This window comes from Vipera ursinii (assembly GCF_947247035.1).
Source record: "Vipera ursinii genome assembly, chromosome: 16".
Classification (NCBI taxonomy): Eukaryota; Metazoa; Chordata; class Lepidosauria; order Squamata; family Viperidae; genus Vipera; species Vipera ursinii.
Window position 1 is genome coordinate 6,792,974 of NC_139529.1, and position 17,950 is coordinate 6,810,923.

Sequence of the window (17,950 nt, forward strand, 5' to 3'; positions counted from 1 at the left end):
CATCCCGAATAACCAAAGATCCATATATATATATATATATATATATATATATATATATATATATATATATATATATATATATATATATATATGATCTGTAGGATGCACGAACCATCCCGAATAACCAAAGATCCATATATATATATATATATATATATATATATATATATATATATATATATATATATATATATATATATATATATATATATATAGGTACTGGCAGTCCCGGAGTTACAGGCACCATCCGAAGTTACAACGGCACTGGGGTGAAAAAAAAAGTTAGTTATGACCGTTTTTCACACTTACGACTGTTGCAGCGTCAAAATTCGGGCACTTGGCTATGGAGACGTATTGCAGCATCCCGGGTTTGTGTGCGTCATGTGATCACAGTCAAGGAGTGGGGAAGGGAGGGGGGGAAAAAGCTGAATTGGCTTAACGACCATGCGATTCACTTAATAACTGCAGTGATTCGTTTAACAACCGGGTCCAAAAAAAACCAAAAAATTGGTTCGCGCTCACTGAACCACCTCCAGGCTTAGCCATGGAAACGTTCCCCATTTTGAAAGAGGATTATAGGGATGCCCACAAATAAATAAAATTCGAAATTGGGTTTATTACACATTTGTGTGTGTGTGCATACAGTCTATAAAGCATTTATAGTAGGCATATACATAGAATGAAGGCTACTGCTAAGCTTGTAAGCCGGCCTGAGTCTTCGGAGAAGGGCGGGATATAAATGGGATTAAAATAAAATAAAAATAAAATATACATAGAATGAAGGCTACTGCTAAGCTTGTAAGCCGGCCTGAGTCTTCGGAGAAGGGCGGGATATAAATGGAATTAAAATAAATAAATAAAAATATTTAATAGAAGCTTTCCGCAATGCCTACGCGCGTATGCCCGCACACACTTACGCCTGCTCCTTAGCAAGACGACCCGCCTCAAGAGAGGGGACGTCTCCTTTAAAAGGCGGGGCAGGGCGCTGCGCGCATGCGCCAGCCGGGCCGCCGCGGGAAGTCGAATCAACCGGCGAAGCAGCAGGAGGAGGAGGCGGAGGAAAAGGGTGGGGCGGGAGGCGGGGCCGAGAGAGGAGAGAGAGTGCAAAAAAAAAAAGAGAGAGACAACCATGAGGTCATCAGCCGCGGCCGCCGGCGGCCGGGTCACGTGGCGGCCGTCGCGCGGGAGGCCGGGCGGGCCCCTCCCCTCCGGGCCGGCGCGGAGGCGATGACGCGGCAGCGCGGCTCGCGCGCTGATTGGGCGGCGGCCGGCCGACGGAGGCCGGCGGCGCGGCGGGGCGTGCGGCCCCGCCCCCTCGCCCGCCCCTCCTCCTCCTCCTCCTTCTCTCGCTCCGGGTGTGCGCGAGGCGGCGGCGGCGGTGGCGGCGGCGCGTGGCCTCGGCGGCGTCTCCGTCCAGCGCGGCCTCCCCTCCTCCTCCTCCTCCTCCTCCTCTCCTCCTTTTCCTCTTTCTTCTCCCCTCTTCCCCCCTTCCTCCTCTCCGCGCCCAGGCCGGGGCCATGACCGACTTCAAGCTGGGCATCGTGAGGCTCGGCCGTGTGGCGGGCAAGGTGCGGGCCGCCCCCTCCCTCCCTCCTTCCCTCCCCCGCCGGCCTGAGGGGCCCTGCCTCTCTCTCTCCATCTGGGGGGGGGAGGAGGCCCTCGGGTCGCGTGACGCGGCCCTGACGTCACACCGGGCACTCTGTGACGTCACCGCCCACCTAGGGGGGGTCTTCCTCGCCCCCTTCTCTCTTGGGGGGGCGGTTGCACACACACACACACCAGCTCCCTGGGGGAAGGGAAGGGAGGGGAGGGGTCTCCCCAAAGCCAGGCACCCTGTAAGTGTGGGTGGGACTCCAACTCCCATCACTCCCTCCGGGGGGGGCTGGGTGGATGGGGAATCAGGGTATTGAGGGCTGGGTGGGCATGAAGACCCTGCCGGAAAGGAGCCGTCTTCCAGCCTGGATTCCTCTAGAGGCAGGTGCCTTTGGATGGGTTTTATATGCCCACCCCCCCAAAAAAAAAAGATGGGGTGGTTTTTGGTTCCTTGGGAAAGGGGGACATTCTGGGGCCAGGGTGGGTCTCTGGCAGGTTTCTTGGGAGGGATTGCACGAGTAGTAAATGGGGAGGGGTCTGGGGCTTAATTGGGGTGGCTGGAGGGGGGTGTCTGCTCTTTAGGGTCCCCAGATGGTTGGCCGCTGGGTGATGTGCATCTCCGGCTGGGGACGCCGGAGAAGGCTTTTCATAAGACTGCTGCTGCAGTGGATGGGCGTCTAGTCTTCTAGGAGGCTTCATGTGTTCCTTTAGGTGAAAATAACTTCTGTGTTGGGAGCGTCTTTAGGAACTGTTGATAGTTCCCAGGCAAACATGATGTTGTTTGTTTTATTCTGCTGTTTTCCCTTTGCTTTGTTTAAGCTTCCTGTCCGATTCTTCGTTTTTTTATGATTGTGAGCCTCCTAGAGATAGGCAGATCTATGGCGAGATAGGCAGCAAATTTAATCATAATCTTAATCACATATATATATGTATATATACACCTGCCTATCCCAGGTCCTTAGAAAGGACTCGATAGATAGACAAAAATGCCAAATGCAGCTTGAACATCTGGCTGACTGTGTGATGAACAACAATAACAACAATAGTAACTTAGGTTTTTACCAGTCCCAGACTACGAATCGAATCGAAGGTCTTAAATAATAACCTCACAAAAGCAGTCTTTCAAAAGACTTTTTCTTGACAGCCTGTAGCTGCTGGCTGAAAAAGAAAGAAAACATTCAATAGTCTTCGTTCCTCACGCTTTCTTCTTTGCTTTATGAAGTCCAATGGGGAGATTCCTCCATGTCCTCAGAATGTGTGGCTGGAAATGCTGCTGCAAGAAATAGATCTTGCTGCATCTATCAGATTTAAATTTGTGGAGGAATTAATTGGGTAAAGACTCCCCCCCCCCAAAAAAAGTCTTTTTTGAAATACGTTTCTGGCGATTGGCCACTGAAATGTTAAACGCTTTATTTATTAGATTCGTGTGTATTACATTTTCCTTTGTCTGTCACAGAATGTGGCTGTCGTGAAATGCAAAAGGCCCCCTGGTAAATTACAGCAATGTATTCTTGCAGGATATTTCATTTTGATTTATTTTTTTTATTGCAGACAAAATACACACTGATAGATGAGCAAGACATTCCTCTCGTGGAGAGCTACTCTTTTGAGGTAAGAATGCAGGGTCTTCATCTCCTGTGTTAATTTTCCAGTTTTTTCTTAGCCACTCTGACAAGCTGGATGGCCCTCTCCCTCCCTCGCCCCCAGCCTCATTTCTGAAGCACTTCAGTTCCAATATTCCAAGCTTTTGTGCGCAAGCCATTGTCGACATTTAGTGATTTGACACCACAATGAGAACTGGATGGTTTCTGGGCCCACCTGCATTTTTACAGAAAAATGTTGATTGTATTGTGCCGTGGCCTTGAGTTGGAGCCACCAACCGACCTTGGTGCTTTCAAAGAATAATCAACACTGAAGAGCTCTAGGCTTTTCATTTTTTTAAAAAAAATATTTTTAAGACTTCTATTAACTTATTTTTAATTTCAGTGAAAAGTCATATTCACTGACTTGGCATCTCATTTTCTAATACCCGTATCGTTAGTGATCTCGGAAAGTGGACGGGCATTCAGATGCTTCAAAAACACAGAATGAATTCTTCCTTTACTGTCCAGGCTCGTATGGAAGTTGACGCCGATGGGAACGGTGCTAGAATCTTTGCTTTTGCGTTCGACAAGAACCGAGGGAGGGGATTCGGGCGTCTGCTGCACGAGTTGCTGTGGTAAGTGAGGTGGTAGAAAGGAAACACAGCTACAGGTTTCCAAAGAGAAGTGTGTGTAAGGTGTCCTTGGAAGTGTTGCAAGCTTAGAGACGTAACTGCTTAATGAGGCTCGGATGGGTTATACATTCAGAGGGATAGAATCAAGGTGATGTGAAGTGTTAATAAAGCCTTAGTAAGACCACGCTTAAAATATTGCATCTGGTTTTGGTCACCATATTACGAAAATGATGTTGAGACTTAACTGTGGCAAGAAAGGTCATAAGATGGGGCAAAATTCACTTAACAAGCGTCTTGCTTAGCAATGGAAATGTCGGGCTCCCTCGTCACAAGCCGAGGACTACTCTTTGCACTCTTTTCTGTTTAGAATGTTTGGCAGCCGCCGCTAGGCTGCAGGTCCCTGGGTGTTTTCATACCGGTCTAGATTTGCAAGAGTTTCCCAAACCCAGGGTGTGAGCATCACCATGCAGCCGACCCCTGAACTGTAGACTTTGCTGTTTCTTTTCAGGGAAAGACACCGTGGAGGCATTGCCCCCGGCTTCCAGGTGGTGCATTTGAATGCAGTGACCGTCGACAATCGCTTGGACAACTTACGATTGGTGCCGTGGGGCTGGAGACCCAAAGCTGAAGAAATCTCTAGCAAACAAAGGTAAATTCTCTCTGATATAATAACCAGAAAAGCTGATTATTTCGTCCCTGGTTTTTGAGTTTGAGTCCATTTTTTATTTTATTTTTTAAAGAAAACAGCAACAAACTTCCCTACTTTTACATGGCTATAAATGGAACGGGAAAAGGCGTACAAGCCGGTCGAAGTAATAAGTAGAACTGCATTTGGGGTGGTGGAAATGGAATTGTCGAATGACTCTCTTTAGAAGAGCCGGCTGTCCCTGTGTCTAAATCAGGGGTGGCTGGCTGAGGAATTCTGGGGGTTGAAGTCCACAAGTCATAAAAGGGTGGAGTTTGAAGACCCCTGGTCTGAATCCTTAGCATTTCTTAACTTGGCAGAAGAAATGCTTAACTGCTACTCCTGCTGTTGTTGAAGGGAACAAAGCTTATACTGGCTGGCGATACAACAGCTTCCCACTGATCCCATTGAGGAGCAGTTCCCCGTATTGAATGTCACACGCTACTACAACGCTAACGGAGACGTGGTGGAAGAAGAGGAGAGTTCCTGCACATACTATGAATGTCACTACCCACCCTGCACAATGATTGAGAAACAGGTACGTGCCCAGCCTGTCACGGGGGGGGTGGTGGTCTCCTGGGGATTGGCCCAGAGTCACCCAGGTGGTTTTAAGGCCTAAGCTGGGACTAGAACTCACCGTCTCCTGGGGATTGGCCCAAAGTCACCCAGCTGTCTTTTCACGTCTAAGGCAGGACTAGAACTCACGGTCTCCCACTTTTCCGCCTTCAACTGTAAACCACACTAACAAACTAGGCCGAACCCGTTGGCGTCTTGTAAGCCAAGCTAAGTTGTGGGACTGTGGCATCTCTTGATAGAAACCAAAGTGGCCCTAATCAAATTGGCACGCCAGTTCCTATCCAGATGCCAACCACCTCTTGGCTCTCTCTCTTGTCTCCAGTCCATGCTCCCAACTTCTTGGGCTCAGCTCCATTGGGGGGTTTGGGTCTTTTCCGGGGAGGGCCCCGGAAACGTCGATTGATATTTCTCTCTCTCCCTCTCTCTCCCTCTCTCTCTCTCTCTCTCTCTCTCTCTCTCTCCTCTCTCTCTCTCTCTCTCCCTTCCTTCCTTCCTTCCTTCCTTCCTTCCTTCCTTCCTTTCTTTCCCTTGCTGCTCGTCGCTCCAGTTACGCGAATTTAACATCTGTGGCCGATGCCAGGTTGCGCGATACTGCGGTTCCCAGTGCCAGCAGAAAGACTGGCCTGCTCACAAGAAGCACTGTCGGGAGAAGAAACGGCCCGTCCAGCAGGAACTGGGACCAGAGCGGTGACAGGCTGGCCAAAAAAACTTCCGCCGCAAGGGCCCCTCCCCCTCCCGGAGGGCGAGGGGAGGGGAGGGGCTCCGACTTTGCACAGACTGCTGACTTGAAGCCAGAGGCACTGACAAACAAGGAGAAAAGGAAGAAAGAAGAAGACGAAAGACCAAGAGATGCTTGAGCAGAGGGAACTGGCCATTTTTTTTTCCCTCCTAGTGTTCAACAACAACAACAACAACAAAACCACAAATCTCAAGCGGGAAGAACAAAAAGAGACTACTATAGAAGCTCTCCTAGTTTTGGAAGCTTCTTGTTATTTATATGTTAATATGTTTGTAAAGTTGTGTACAGGTTTCTGTTTTGTTTCAAAAGGGAGGGGGGTTGTTTGGGGGGGGTTGTTTTTTTTTCCGAGGAGGAGGAGGAGGGGGTTAGCAATGCTCTTTATCTAGGACTCATTTACTGTAAACGTTCGGGTGAGAACACATTGTTGGTTGAAAAATAATAATAATAATAACTGTCCTGTAGCGCAAGCTTTTTTGGCTCCCTGGGAGGAGATTTAGCACAGACATCAGCAGTTATAATCTGAACAACTCTGCATGGAAGTTGTGTTTTCAAGTAAAGGATTGGAATGGATCGCTGACTTTTTTTTTTCCTCCTCTCCCCTCCTCCCCCCCCCCAATATTTTAAGGACTTGGCTTTCTGCTTCCATGACCTGTTCTTTGCTGTTACTTCTTTTTTCCCCCCTCCCCCCCAATGTATTTCCCCACGGTACGCAATTTGAGCTGACGTGGGGGCTCGTCAGCTTCTGCTAATGTTAACGGACAGTCCTTGACTTAACAGCCACAATTGAGGGCCAACGTTTCTGTTGCTAGGGGAGGCAGTTGTGAAGTGTCCCGTTTTTGCACCCTTTCGTCCGAATTTGAATTCTGATCAGATGACCACGGGGATGCTGCTAGAGTCGTAAATACAGAAAAAACCCACCCCGGTCCTAAGTTCCTTTTTTTCCCCAACGCCGCTGTAACTTTGAAGGGTCACGGTTATAAGTTGGGGGACTACTTACGCTTCCCCAGCTGCAGAGTGCATGATAATTCCTTAGATGAAGCAGCTCTCAAATAATTTGCAATTTGAGGGTTTGAAGAAGGGTCAGGAGAGATGGACCGTGCTTATTGGGGGGTTCCCCCACTTGTTTTGCGGTTTGAGAATTGACGTTCCGGGGAAATGGGGATGCTTTCAATACATTTTAAGCAGCTGGACTGCAGGGAGGATCCCCTACAACTCTGCTGCCGTCCTATGTTGAGAATCTCAAACCAGTCTTGCCTCCCTTTCAGCTTAGCGTGGAAGCTTTGCGTGCGTGTAGCCAGTCTGGGATTTTGCTTGTGGCGCAAAGCCAGAACGTGAGCTAGTTGTGCCCACTACAATTCAGCAGAGGGACGTTTATGATCTAATCACTGTCATTATCGGGGCTTAATCTATTGTGTGAATTGTAACAGCTTAAAACTTTACTTTTAAGCTTACGGTCATGTGTGAAGACAGCCTACTCCTGTCACCAGCATTGATGGGAAACAGGTAGGTGTGTGTTTTCCCAAGTGGGAATAATTTTATTTCCACTGACTGGATAGTGACCGTTAGGATAGGACTGTGCCAGGAATCCCTGAAGGGAAAAAAAAAATATGCCACTGTTTTTATTTCTCCCCCCCCCTCCCCACTGGTAAAACCAACTGCTCAGTTATCCCTAAAATGAGCATTTTAAAAGAATTAAAGCGAATTCAAGTCCCCTGGGGTGAGGAATAAAGGTAGCAATTTTGCACCTCTGTTTTGAGTACATCAAAACCACCGTTTCTCCAGGCACGCTCGAGCACCGTGAGGATAAGTCCAGAGACGCTTATTCTGAGCGGTTTATCTTGCAATTATTATTATTAATTTTATTTGTATACCGCCCTTCTCCCGAAGGACTCAGGGCCGTGAGGTCTCCTGGCATTTTTCTGGGTTTTTTTTTTGGGGGGGGGAAACCCCTCTGCTCCCATCCCATCATCCCCTCTTCCCTCCCTGGAAGACAATGCAGCTTCCTCCAGATGTGCAGGGGATCAATGCCTTCCTCCCCCGCCCCCCGCCAACCTCCGAAGCCTGCACGGACCCCCAATTTCTGCGGGTTGCAGCCTGGAAAAACTGCCCCGCAGAGCCCCCGGGGACCACGCCATCTCCCCTATTTATTTGGCATTTTTCGAAAAAGGATGGGCTGTGATATAGACCAGCGTTTCCCAACCTTAGGAACTTGAAGATGCGTGGACTTCAACTCCCAGAATTCCCCAGCCAGCATAGCTGGCTGGGGAATTCTGGGAGTTGAAGTCCACGCATCTTCAAGTTCCTAAGGTTGGGAAACGCTGATATAGACTTGGAGCTACAGCGCGAGGGAAGGGAGAACTACAACTCCCGGCAGGCTCTGGGAGGCGGGAGGAAGGGGTCCCGCTGGGACTTGTAGTCCTCCCAAGCCAAGCCGGTGGGCTCAAGGCTGAAGGCGCCAGCCGGCTGGTCTCTACCTGGGGACCGCTCAGGGGGGCGGAGTTACCCCCCTCCCAGCCTGGAGGAGGCGTGGCCAGGCCGCCCACCTGGCGGGACACCTGCCCGGGCCGGGGAGCGCAGCGCAGCGCAGCCCGCCGGGCGAGGAAGGAGGCGGGGAGAGGAAGAGGCGCGCCCGGTCGCGCCTGTCTTGCTTTTTTTTCCCCCAGCCCGCGCCGAGGACAGGAAGGGCGGCCCGGTGGGTGGGCTCGCCGCGCTTGGGGAGGGCTCCCTTTGGGGAGGGGGCGCACGGGGAGGCGCTTTTTGCAGGTTCCCTTTGGGGAGGGGGCGTTTGGGAGAGGGTCCGTTTGGGGAGGGTCCCTTTGGGGAGGGGGTGCTTTGGAGAGGGTCTGTTTGGGGAGGGGGCGCTTTGGAGAGGGTCTGTTTGGGGAGGGGGCACTTTGGGGAGGGTCTGTTTGGGGAGGGGGCACTTTGGGGAGGGTCTGTTTGGGGAGGGGGCACTTTGGGGAGGGGGTGCTTTGGAGAGGGTCCCTTTGGGGAGGGGGCGCTTTAGATCGATTGGAGAGGGTCCCTTTGGGGAGGGGGCGCTTTGGAGAGGGTCGTTATTGCTGTTATTTACGCTTGCTATTATTTCCTTGGTGAAAAGACAACGGAATACGGGAACCTATGTGAGAGGTTGGATTCAGGCTATTCCTATTCCTAGAGTTATTACTATTATCGGATATTTCCTCCCAAATGCAGGGCAGGACTTTGGGTGATCAAGGACCTCGTCATTAGGACTGCCGTCATTTGCTACGTCTTTAGGATTTATTTGTTTTTTCTTAGACAACGTGGCAGTCTGTCCGAAATCGCTTTGATCGTGGAATAAATTCCACACAACGGCAAGAATCGGAATAATAATAATAATAATCTCTCCTTCCCCCCCCCTTCTTTCTCCAGCGCAGAATGAAGGGACGTTGACATGGCTTTCAAATGTAAGGTGCAAACTTTGCAGGTGGTTGATACCGAATATAGTGCGGACGTGGTAGAATGGTGCCCGGTGGAAGGCTGGCACAACATCCTGGCGTGTGGCACCTACCAGCTGAAGAAACCAGAGAGTGAGGTGAGAGCTATAGATCTTTTCCAGAAGCTGGGGAAAACTTGCGAAATTGCTTTGCAGTTAACAGTCTTAACAAAGGAGAATATTGGTAGGGTTGAAATGAGGGGTCCTTGGTGCTCTCTGGGCTTTGTGGTCGTCTTGCAGACATTTCATGACCCAATTAGGTAACCTCATCCGTGCTTGCGTGGTGTTTGGTCCCTGTTTATATACAATAACTTCTTCCTTTGGGTGTGTGGTTTTCTCCTTGGTAGAGCCTTGGTTAGGATATTGTTTTTCTCCTCCAGTTTTTTTGTCTGGTGTTAATCCCTGCTTATCTGGATAACGGGTGCTGGTTTTAGGGCATCCTGCTGACACTCTAAACAGGGAGCAAACGCCACAAACTAGGTGACATCTTTAGCGCTAGAAGGGAGTGGGATGTGCGGAGGAGGTGGAGGAGACTGATGATTTTCTAGCAGACATTTCATTACCCAGCTAGGTAACGTCATCCATGCTAGAAAGGAGCGCTCTTCCCTCCTAGCTCTGATGATGTTACCTAGTTGGGTCATGAAACGTCTGCAAGAAAACCACCCAGCTCAGAGATCACGGAGGATCCCACAGTCCTCCTCCTCCTCCTCCTCCTCCTCCTCTTCTCCGCAAACCCCACTCCCTTCTAGCACTGATGATGTTACCTAGTTGGGTTATGAGACATCTCCAGGAAAACCACCAAGCTCAGAGAGCAGCAAGGACCCCACAGTTCAACCCTGTGCTACAAATATTCTCTTTGATTGGTACGGGCTAGTTTGGCGGATCCTTCAAGGGTTGGCTCTGATTTTCACCAGGATGACTAGTTGGCTTATTACAATGGGCTGGCTTGAATTTTGGCTTGTCTTTCTGCTCCCTAAACAGCCTGGGCAGGACAGCGAAGCCCCCGTGCGCCTAGGACGTCTCTACCTCTATTCCTTTGAAGATCAAATGTTCACACCTCTGACGGAGATCCAGAGGATGGAAACGATGGCCATACTGGATATTAAATGGTTGGCTGGATGCTTCTCCGTTTTGTTTGCAAGTTTTGCGAGAAATTTAGAATAGCCGGGGAAGGGTTATTTCCTCCGCAGAAACGATTTAACCAGGGTGGAGAAAGTTGAGGCCATCCAGATGGAGGAGGTGTCAGATCTATACCTGCACGGTATAAAATCAAATGTTATTTTTTCCCAGATCTTCCTTCTGTAAAATGGGTAGCGTGCTTTTTTTTTTTAATCCTTTTCGGTCGGTCTCCTAGTTTCTGTACCCAAGGCTTGGGTTTGAGTCAAGCTGGAAAAGAAGGAGGGAGGGAAGGATTTTTTTTTCTTTCTGTTGGACCTCTGCTGATCTCTTTGCTCTCTCTCTTCTGCTTCCAGGTGCCCTGTTCCCATGGCAGGGCATCCTGTCTTAGGCATGGCAAGTGCCGAGGGAGCGGTGAAGCTTTTCCGCTTGACGGGAAGCGAGGTAGGTGCCTAGAGATCCCTAACCACCGAAGCCCATTTTGTGCCTCCCGGCCAGGATTTGTCCACCTTGAATGTTTTGAGCAGACTTTTTTTTTCTCAGTAGAAGACCTGCAGGCTTCAACCTGTGTGCAGCGCTGACTTGGGGGACGATTGCCTTGCTCTGTCGTTGAACTGGTCCACGGGACGAGAGCAGCGGTGAGTGGTTTGAAATCTTAGCTCGGTGTGTCTCGGCCTTGCCAATTTTAAGATGAGTTGGCCGAACGATTAATCAGTGGGGCAGCTTGCCTCCCCAAGTTGTGGGCGCTCTCATCACTGGAGGTTTTCAAGAAGAGAGGGGGCAACCATAGGAATAGAGATAAGGAGCCTCTGTCTTCAGCAGGGTGGGGGGCGGCTGGACTATTTTATTTTATTTTATTTTTTTATTTTAATTCCACTTATATCCCGCCCTTCTCCTAAGACTCAGGGTGGCTTACAAGCTTAGCAGTAGCCTTCATTCTATGTATATGCCTGCTTATTAGGGCTTTCACACACACCCCAAGCGGCATTCTTACAAAGTCAGCTTAACTGCCCCCAACAATCTGGGTCCTCATTTTACCTACCTGGGAAGGATGGAAGGCTGAGTCAACCTTGAGCCTGGTGGGACTCGAACCTGCACTAATTGCAGGCAGCTGGTGTTACTCAAGGAGGCATTAGCCCACTGCACCACCAAGGCTCTAGATGACCTCCAAGGTCCCTCCCAGCCCTGGGATTCTAAGATGTCTGGACTTCAACTCCCAGGATTCCCCAGGGCAATCCTCGACTGACCACCGCAATTGAGCCCCCAATGCCTTGTCGCTAAGTGGGACAGTCGTTAAGTGAATTTTGCCCCATTCTTGTCACCCCTCGTGCCACGGTTTTTAAGCGAATCGCTGCCCTTGTTAAGTTAGCAGCACGGTTGTTAAGTGAATTTGGCTTCCCTGTTGACTCGGATTGTCAGAAGGTCGCCCAAGGGGAATCCCGTGAAAGCGGGAGACGCTGCAACCGTCATAAATGCGAGTCGGTTGCCGAGGGTCCAGATTTTGATCACGTAACCAGGGGGATGCTGCACCAGTTGTACCTCCGAAAAACAGTCGTAGATGACTGTTTTTTGGTGCCGTTGTGACTGTCCCCTGCAAGCATAAGCCCATGCTGAGCTTCAAACGTTGCATCCTGGCTTCTGATACATCCTAGATGAGTAGTAGAGTCGGCAAGATGTCTTAACATTCGTTCCTGCTTCCTCGGCAAACAGACTTTTTTTATTTTCTTTTTTTTCTTTTAAAAACCCTTTTGCACCACGTCTGCGGCAGCCCACCCTTGCAGCTGGTCAGCAGCGATTCCAAAGGGAGGGTGAGTTTGCTGTCGGTGGACGAATCCAGTCCCTCGGTGCATGTCCTGGACCAGTGGAAGGGACATGACTTTGAAGCCTGGATCGCTGCCTTTGACTGCTGGAATACACATGTTGTGTACTCGGGTGAGTCAGGCTGTAATTGTTAGAATCTCTGGACGGCCCTAAACGGGTTGAATGTGAGCCACTCTTTGCCGACTCCGGTGGCGATGTGTGAATCCAACGAGGGTCAAGATCGGCTTTGCAGTTTTGAGCATGCCCTGCCTTAGATGCTATTTCTGGTTAACAAAGAGGAGGACGAGGGGTGACGTGGCAGCAGTCTTCCAATATTTGAGGGGCTGCCACAAAGTTGAGGGGGGGTCGAGCTCTTCTCCAAAGCACCTGAAGGCAGGAGAAGAAGCTACGGATGGAAACTGATCAAGGAGAGAAGCAACCTAGAATTAGGGAGGAATTTCCTAACAGTGAGAACAGTTAAGCAGTGGAACGACTTGCCTCCAGAAGCTGTGGGTGCTCCATCACTGGAGGCTTTTAAGAAGAGACTGGACAGCCATTTGTCCAGAGTGTTATAGGATCTCTCGAGCAGGGGGCTGGACTAGAAGACCTCCAAGGTCCCTTCCAACTATTATTCTATGTTCGTAATGCTTATAGTCTGTAATGGGAAGGCCCACCAACTTCACCTAAGGGATGTGTCTGCCTCAGACTCTTGGCCAATTAAGACTTGCAAACCTGTTAATTGGCGCCAGCCCTTCAAGGTAGACCAGACTAGGAAAGCAAAGTCAGGAATGCTGATTCTGCTTTTATTATAAAACTATAGCAAATGACTGCTGCAGGGCTGAATATCCTTTCCCGCTCCTTCCCCTCCGTTCATCTCGATGAGAGCTTGGGAGGGTCTCGTCTAATCCGCTTCCTCAGATTACAGCTCTACACCGGAGTCAGTTTTCTTAGATCTGACTGATATCTAGGGAACATCTTTCCTTCCTGTCCCCCGCACTTTTGTCCCATAACAGTGGGAAAGACTGAGGACAGATCTTTTTTTCCCCCAATCCCCAGACCGCAATTGTTCTTTGTAGATCGCCCAGAGTCCCTTAAATAAGATGGGCAGCTCGGGAATTTGATAACATAAATGATGTTGCATACAGGAAAACCTTCCTACAGGCTAGCAGGGAAATCTGCAGCTGCTAATTATGTCCTGCTGTTTAGAAAAAGACAAATAAACAATCTCCCATTTTCTTGGTCCTCTCTTCCTGGATCTAGGTGGAGATGATTGCAAACTACACGGCTGGGATACTCGGAGCAGCACAAGAGTCCCTCTCTTCACCACTGAGCGGTAAGTAGTAGAATCTCTGGAAAGAATCCACGACTCCTGTCTTGTGCCAGGAAAGTGGTGTGTTTGTGTGTGAGTGAGTGTGTGAGAGAAAGAACAGCCTTCTTTTGACGTGGATTTCATTTCAGGCATTCTATGGGGGTCTGCAGTATCCAGAGTCACCCCTTGCGGGAAAATCTGCTAGCCACGGGAAGGTGAGTCCCTGAAATCTATTAGTACACTTTTAGGACCCAATACAAATTTCCTCCGATTGTACAGGTAGTCCTCGACTTACGACAGTTCATTTAGTGACTGATCAAAGTTACAGTGGCACTGAAAGAAGAGACTCAACGACCGTTTTTCACACAACCGTCGCAGCGTTCCCCCAAATTGGAACGCTTGGCCACTGATTCATATTTACAACGGTTGTGGCGTCTCTTTCATTCGGTGCCGTTGTAACTTTGAACCGTCGCTAAACGAACAGCTGTAAGTTGAGGATTTTCTGTAGGAGGGGGGAAAAAAAGTCAGCTGTGGACCTACGAAGGCTCTGTGGCTTTGGGAAAGGAGGAGAAAGGTTTCCAAATTGTGTGTCTGCAGCTATGATGAACACGTGCTTCTGTGGGACACCAGGAAGATGAAGCAGCCCCTGTCCGACACCCATGTTCACGGTGGCATCTGGCGCTTAAAATGGCACCCATCCCAGCCCCATTGGCTGCTGGCCGCCTGTATGCACAACGGCTTTGTGATCCTCAACTGTCGGAGTGGTTTAGGTGAGTGTTTTGATCTGAGGAAGCCAACTACATTGCTGCTCATTGCAGCTAAAGGTCATTTCCAAACAGATGGGATTTTGACTGGTTGATTTCTCCAGCCAGCATGACCGTGGTTATGGATGCTGGAAGTTTTGGGGTACTAAAAGTAAGACAGTGGCCGGGTTTCCGTAACGTTCTCAGCCATTTTTAATCATTCACTTCTTTATAAAATTAATTGATAGGCGGCCCATTTGTCGCTACGACAGACTTTATTAGCCAGTGCTTGTTGGATGAAAAGACCGGTTTTATTGAGGCTCATCCCTAAGACATGGTTTATAGACCACGATGGTACAGTTCTCACATCACCAATCTGGGGAAGAATTGGTGAAGCGTTACCCCTCTCTCTCTCTCTACTAAACCAGAAAATAAACTGTAGATAAAATAGAGCGCCAATTTGGTCTAGTGACTTAAGACACTAGCCTAGAAAGTAGGAGAGCGTGAATTCAAGTCCTGCCCTAACCGTGAAAGTCAGCTGGGTGACTTTGGGCCAATCAGCAGGAGACCGCGAGTTCAAGTCCTGCCTTAGCCATGAAAGTCAGCCAGTCTTTCTTAGCCTAACCTACCTCACAGGGCTGCTGTGGGGAAAATAGGAGGAAGCTGAGCTATTTGTAAAAAAAATAGTAAAGGCCAAATACAAAAAAAAAATTCCTAAAAAATAATAGCCCCTAACCCCAGTAAGGAATATCATCAGTATGTCCAGGTGCAACAGCCCTGCTCTTTTCTCCCCTTGTTAGAAGAGAACCAAGAGAAATGCACCATCCTTTCATCTTACGCCTTGCACAATTCCTTGGCTTATGGGGCTGATTGGTCCAGATTTCTCCCAAGCGATTCTTTGGAGATGTCTGCAACGGTGCCAGCGGTTCAGGTGGACCAAGGAGTTGCCAGAGGAGATCTGAAAGCGCAGAATCTCAAGATCGTTTACGAATCCCCCACGGCCACCTTTGACGTGCTGCTGGAGGAGGAGGAAGAGGACCGCCCTCCCGCCTCTCCATCCCCAGCAGAGGGTCTTGCAGACCTGCAGGGGTCTTCCGGTGACGGGAAAGCTCCAGACGCCAAAGCAGACGGGGACGCTGAAGCAGCCCAAGCCCAAAGACAAACCAGCCTCTTAGCAACGTGCTCCTTTTATGACAACGCTCTACATGTTTGGAAGTGGGAGGCCAGCCAGAGTTCCCCTCTGGCCTAAACCCACTCTGTGGGGGGGTGTGGATGGTGGCTGCAGTCTGTTTTGTCCTCCCCACCACCACCGCTTCTACCAGCAAGGGGAGAAACACGTTGAAGGGATGACTTTGGATAGAAGAGAATATTTGTAGCTCAGGGTTGAACTGTGCCGTCCTTGGAGGGCTCTCTGAACTTTGTTGCAGACGTTTCATTACCAAGCTAGGTAACATCATCAGAGATAGAAACGAGTGCAGTCTGCAGCCTGGAAGACTGTAAGGTTCTTGGTACTATGAGCTGGGTTGTCTTCTTGCAGACGTTTCGTGACTGAAAAAGGTGACATCATCGTTAGTGAGTGTGGACTTTGCTCCGTGTACACACAGTAGCTTCTCCTCTCAGACTTAGTGGAGTTGTGGTTTTCTCCCTGGAAGTTCTTGACTAGGGTATTGTTTTCTCCTTGATTGTCTTATCTGGTGCTTATTTGGATATTGGATGCCGGGTGCTAGTTGCAAGGCAAGCTACCGAATATAAACAGGAAGCTCGTTTGGTTCACTATCTAGTTTGGTAATGAAACATCTGCAAAACAACCATCAAGCGCAGCAAGCACCGAGGACCCACAGTTCAGTCTTGAGCTACCAATATTCTCTTCTGGTATGTTGCTTGCTTGGTTCTTTCCAACAGCTTTATTTTTGTGCTGCAGAAATAAGATGGTTTGGGTTCCCTAATATCCTGTTAATTCCACTTTCCCCCTAAGACTTGTTGCAACATTCTCAAGCACCAGCTTCAACATGGGAGTGCCATTTAGCTCGAGATTTATTCCTATAGGGAAACCGAGGTCCTATTCAAGCTTGGGAAAGAGATGAAATTAAAAATGGCAACCAATGATAGCAAAAATACTTTCTTGAAGCCCTTATGAAAGGGCATGTTTGTGATGCAAATAATGACATTTTCATACAAATGTGCTCATTGGCATTGTAAAGAGCACCTTTCAACTGAAATATATTTTTGATCTTTTTTACAATAAAATGTTGTCTTGTAAGATCCACGGTCCTTTTTATTTAAGCTATTTTGGTGGAATGTTGGAATCATTTCATTTTTCATAGTAACCTAAGAATGGCACAAATACCAAGGAAAAACAGGAGCCTCCCCCCAATTCAGAGTCCCACCCCTTTAAAACTCCACAGCACAAACCCCTTTTTAGGAACCCACATTTTCCCTCCCTTCCCAGGCGTTTTTTTTTTCAACAGAGGCCACCAACAACTCCATACAGAAACATGTATATTGAAGGCTTTTTCCAGACACAGTTTCAAAGCAGAAACATAACATTTCCCAGACAGGGAGATATAACATCTGCATTCTCTTTATTCTACCCCCACCCCACCGCCAACGATCTGTTCCAAAAGGCGCCTTTGGAGAGATTGTGTCTTCTTTATCCCTCTTCGCTCAAAGAAATTGTGCCCTTTTCCATCTTCTTGGGGGGGAATTTTGTCTTTTTCCCTCCGAGAAACTGTGCCTTCCCCCAAAATTGTCTTTCCCCCCCTCCTCTTTCGATCCGGCATTTGAAAGGCTGCAAGAAAGTTGCAATCCTGGGGGGGGATGATTTGTCTCCAATTGGTGTGTGTTTGTCTCTCTCTTTCTTTCTTTCTTTCTTTCTTCCTTCCCTCCTTCCTTCTAGCGCACGAAGTTCTTGGGGAAGAGGCGGAAAAGTTTCCCCTCCTGGCTGGGCTCGAAGCCGTACTTCTCCAGGGCGTCGGGGTCGAAGGCGGCCCGCTGGAAGTCCTTCTCGATCAGCGGCGCGGCCGTCTGCTGGAAGAGCGTGCGGGCGGTCAGGGGCGGCTCGCTGCCCGCGGGCGCCCGGTAGGAGACGTACGGCTTCAGCTTGAAGCCCGCCAGGTCCGGCACCATCAGCACCGGCACCTGGTCCTTCACCAGGACGAACTTGCGGCTCGAGGTGATGCTGCCCAGCACCTTGCAGCCGCGGCTCTTGAAGAAGGTCCGCGGGCCCCGCTTGCTCGTCCAGGCCGACATGCGGTCGGCGCCGCGGACCAGGCCCCGCGTCACCTCGCCCAGCAGCCCCATGGCCGAATGCGGCGGCGGACGCGATTGACGCCGCCTCCCCAACACCGCCGGTTGTGATTGGATGGTGGAAGCACTCCGCCAATCCGCCCGTCCCGTAGTCAAGTCCTGTTTGGATAGGGCGGAGTTTGAACCAATCGGCTCCGAGAGGCCGGGTTTGGGCCAGGAGGGCACGCCCACCGAGGGGAGGGGTTTGTCGTCTCCTGATTGGCTTTTCGTTCGGGAATTCATCCCGCTTGGTGCGCGCGAGAAAAGCCCGTGTTGCGTAGAGCTACGAAAAAGGGAAGAGCGGTGCGGCGGCCGAGCAGCGAGAGACTTTTCTATTTATTGTTCATTCATTCGCCGCCTTTTTACTATTATTAATTATATTCCGCCTTTATTATTTGTGTAGCCCCTTTGTAGTCCTCAGCTACCCTCCAG

The 17,950-nt window shown here is 49.6% G+C and overlaps 3 protein-coding genes across 4 annotated transcripts; 2 read left to right on the top strand and 1 right to left on the bottom strand.

Annotated features, from left to right (window-relative positions):
• The first annotated feature begins 1,374 nt into the window (after window positions 1-1,374).
• On the top strand, window positions 1,375-6,121 carry ZMYND19 (zinc finger MYND-type containing 19). The gene is made up of 6 exons (XM_083375206.1): window positions 1,375-1,568; window positions 3,145-3,204; window positions 3,705-3,811; window positions 4,317-4,457; window positions 4,851-5,031; window positions 5,617-6,121. Exons 1-6 carry the CDS (start codon window positions 1,518-1,520, stop codon window positions 5,758-5,760), a joined length of 684 nt encoding a protein of 227 aa, XP_083231332.1. The 5' UTR covers window positions 1,375-1,517; the 3' UTR covers window positions 5,761-6,121.
• Window positions 6,122-8,228: 2,107 nt separating this feature from the next.
• Window positions 8,229-16,495, top strand: DPH7 (diphthamide biosynthesis 7). Of its 2 annotated transcripts, none has more exons than XM_083375150.1 (10): window positions 8,229-8,500; window positions 9,207-9,364; window positions 10,247-10,374; window positions 10,738-10,825; window positions 10,928-11,019; window positions 12,150-12,313; window positions 13,442-13,514; window positions 13,640-13,705; window positions 14,088-14,260; window positions 15,034-16,495. In XM_083375150.1, the coding sequence occupies exons 2-10, from the start codon at window positions 9,224-9,226 to the stop codon at window positions 15,480-15,482; spliced, it is 1,374 nt and encodes a 457-aa protein (XP_083231276.1). In that variant the 5' UTR covers window positions 8,229-8,500; window positions 9,207-9,223; the 3' UTR covers window positions 15,483-16,495. The 2 variants fall into 2 exon arrangements, with proteins under 2 accessions (XP_083231276.1, XP_083231275.1); XM_083375149.1 differs by having other exon boundaries at window positions 8,428-8,500; window positions 9,202-9,364.
• Window positions 16,496-16,719: 224 nt separating this feature from the next.
• MRPL41 (mitochondrial ribosomal protein L41) lies at window positions 16,720-17,565 on the bottom strand. Its single transcript, XM_083375227.1, has one exon. The coding sequence runs from the start codon at window positions 17,531-17,533 to the stop codon at window positions 17,126-17,128; it is 408 nt and encodes a 135-aa protein (XP_083231353.1). The 5' UTR covers window positions 17,534-17,565; the 3' UTR covers window positions 16,720-17,125.
• Window positions 17,566-17,950: the final 385 nt, after the last annotated feature.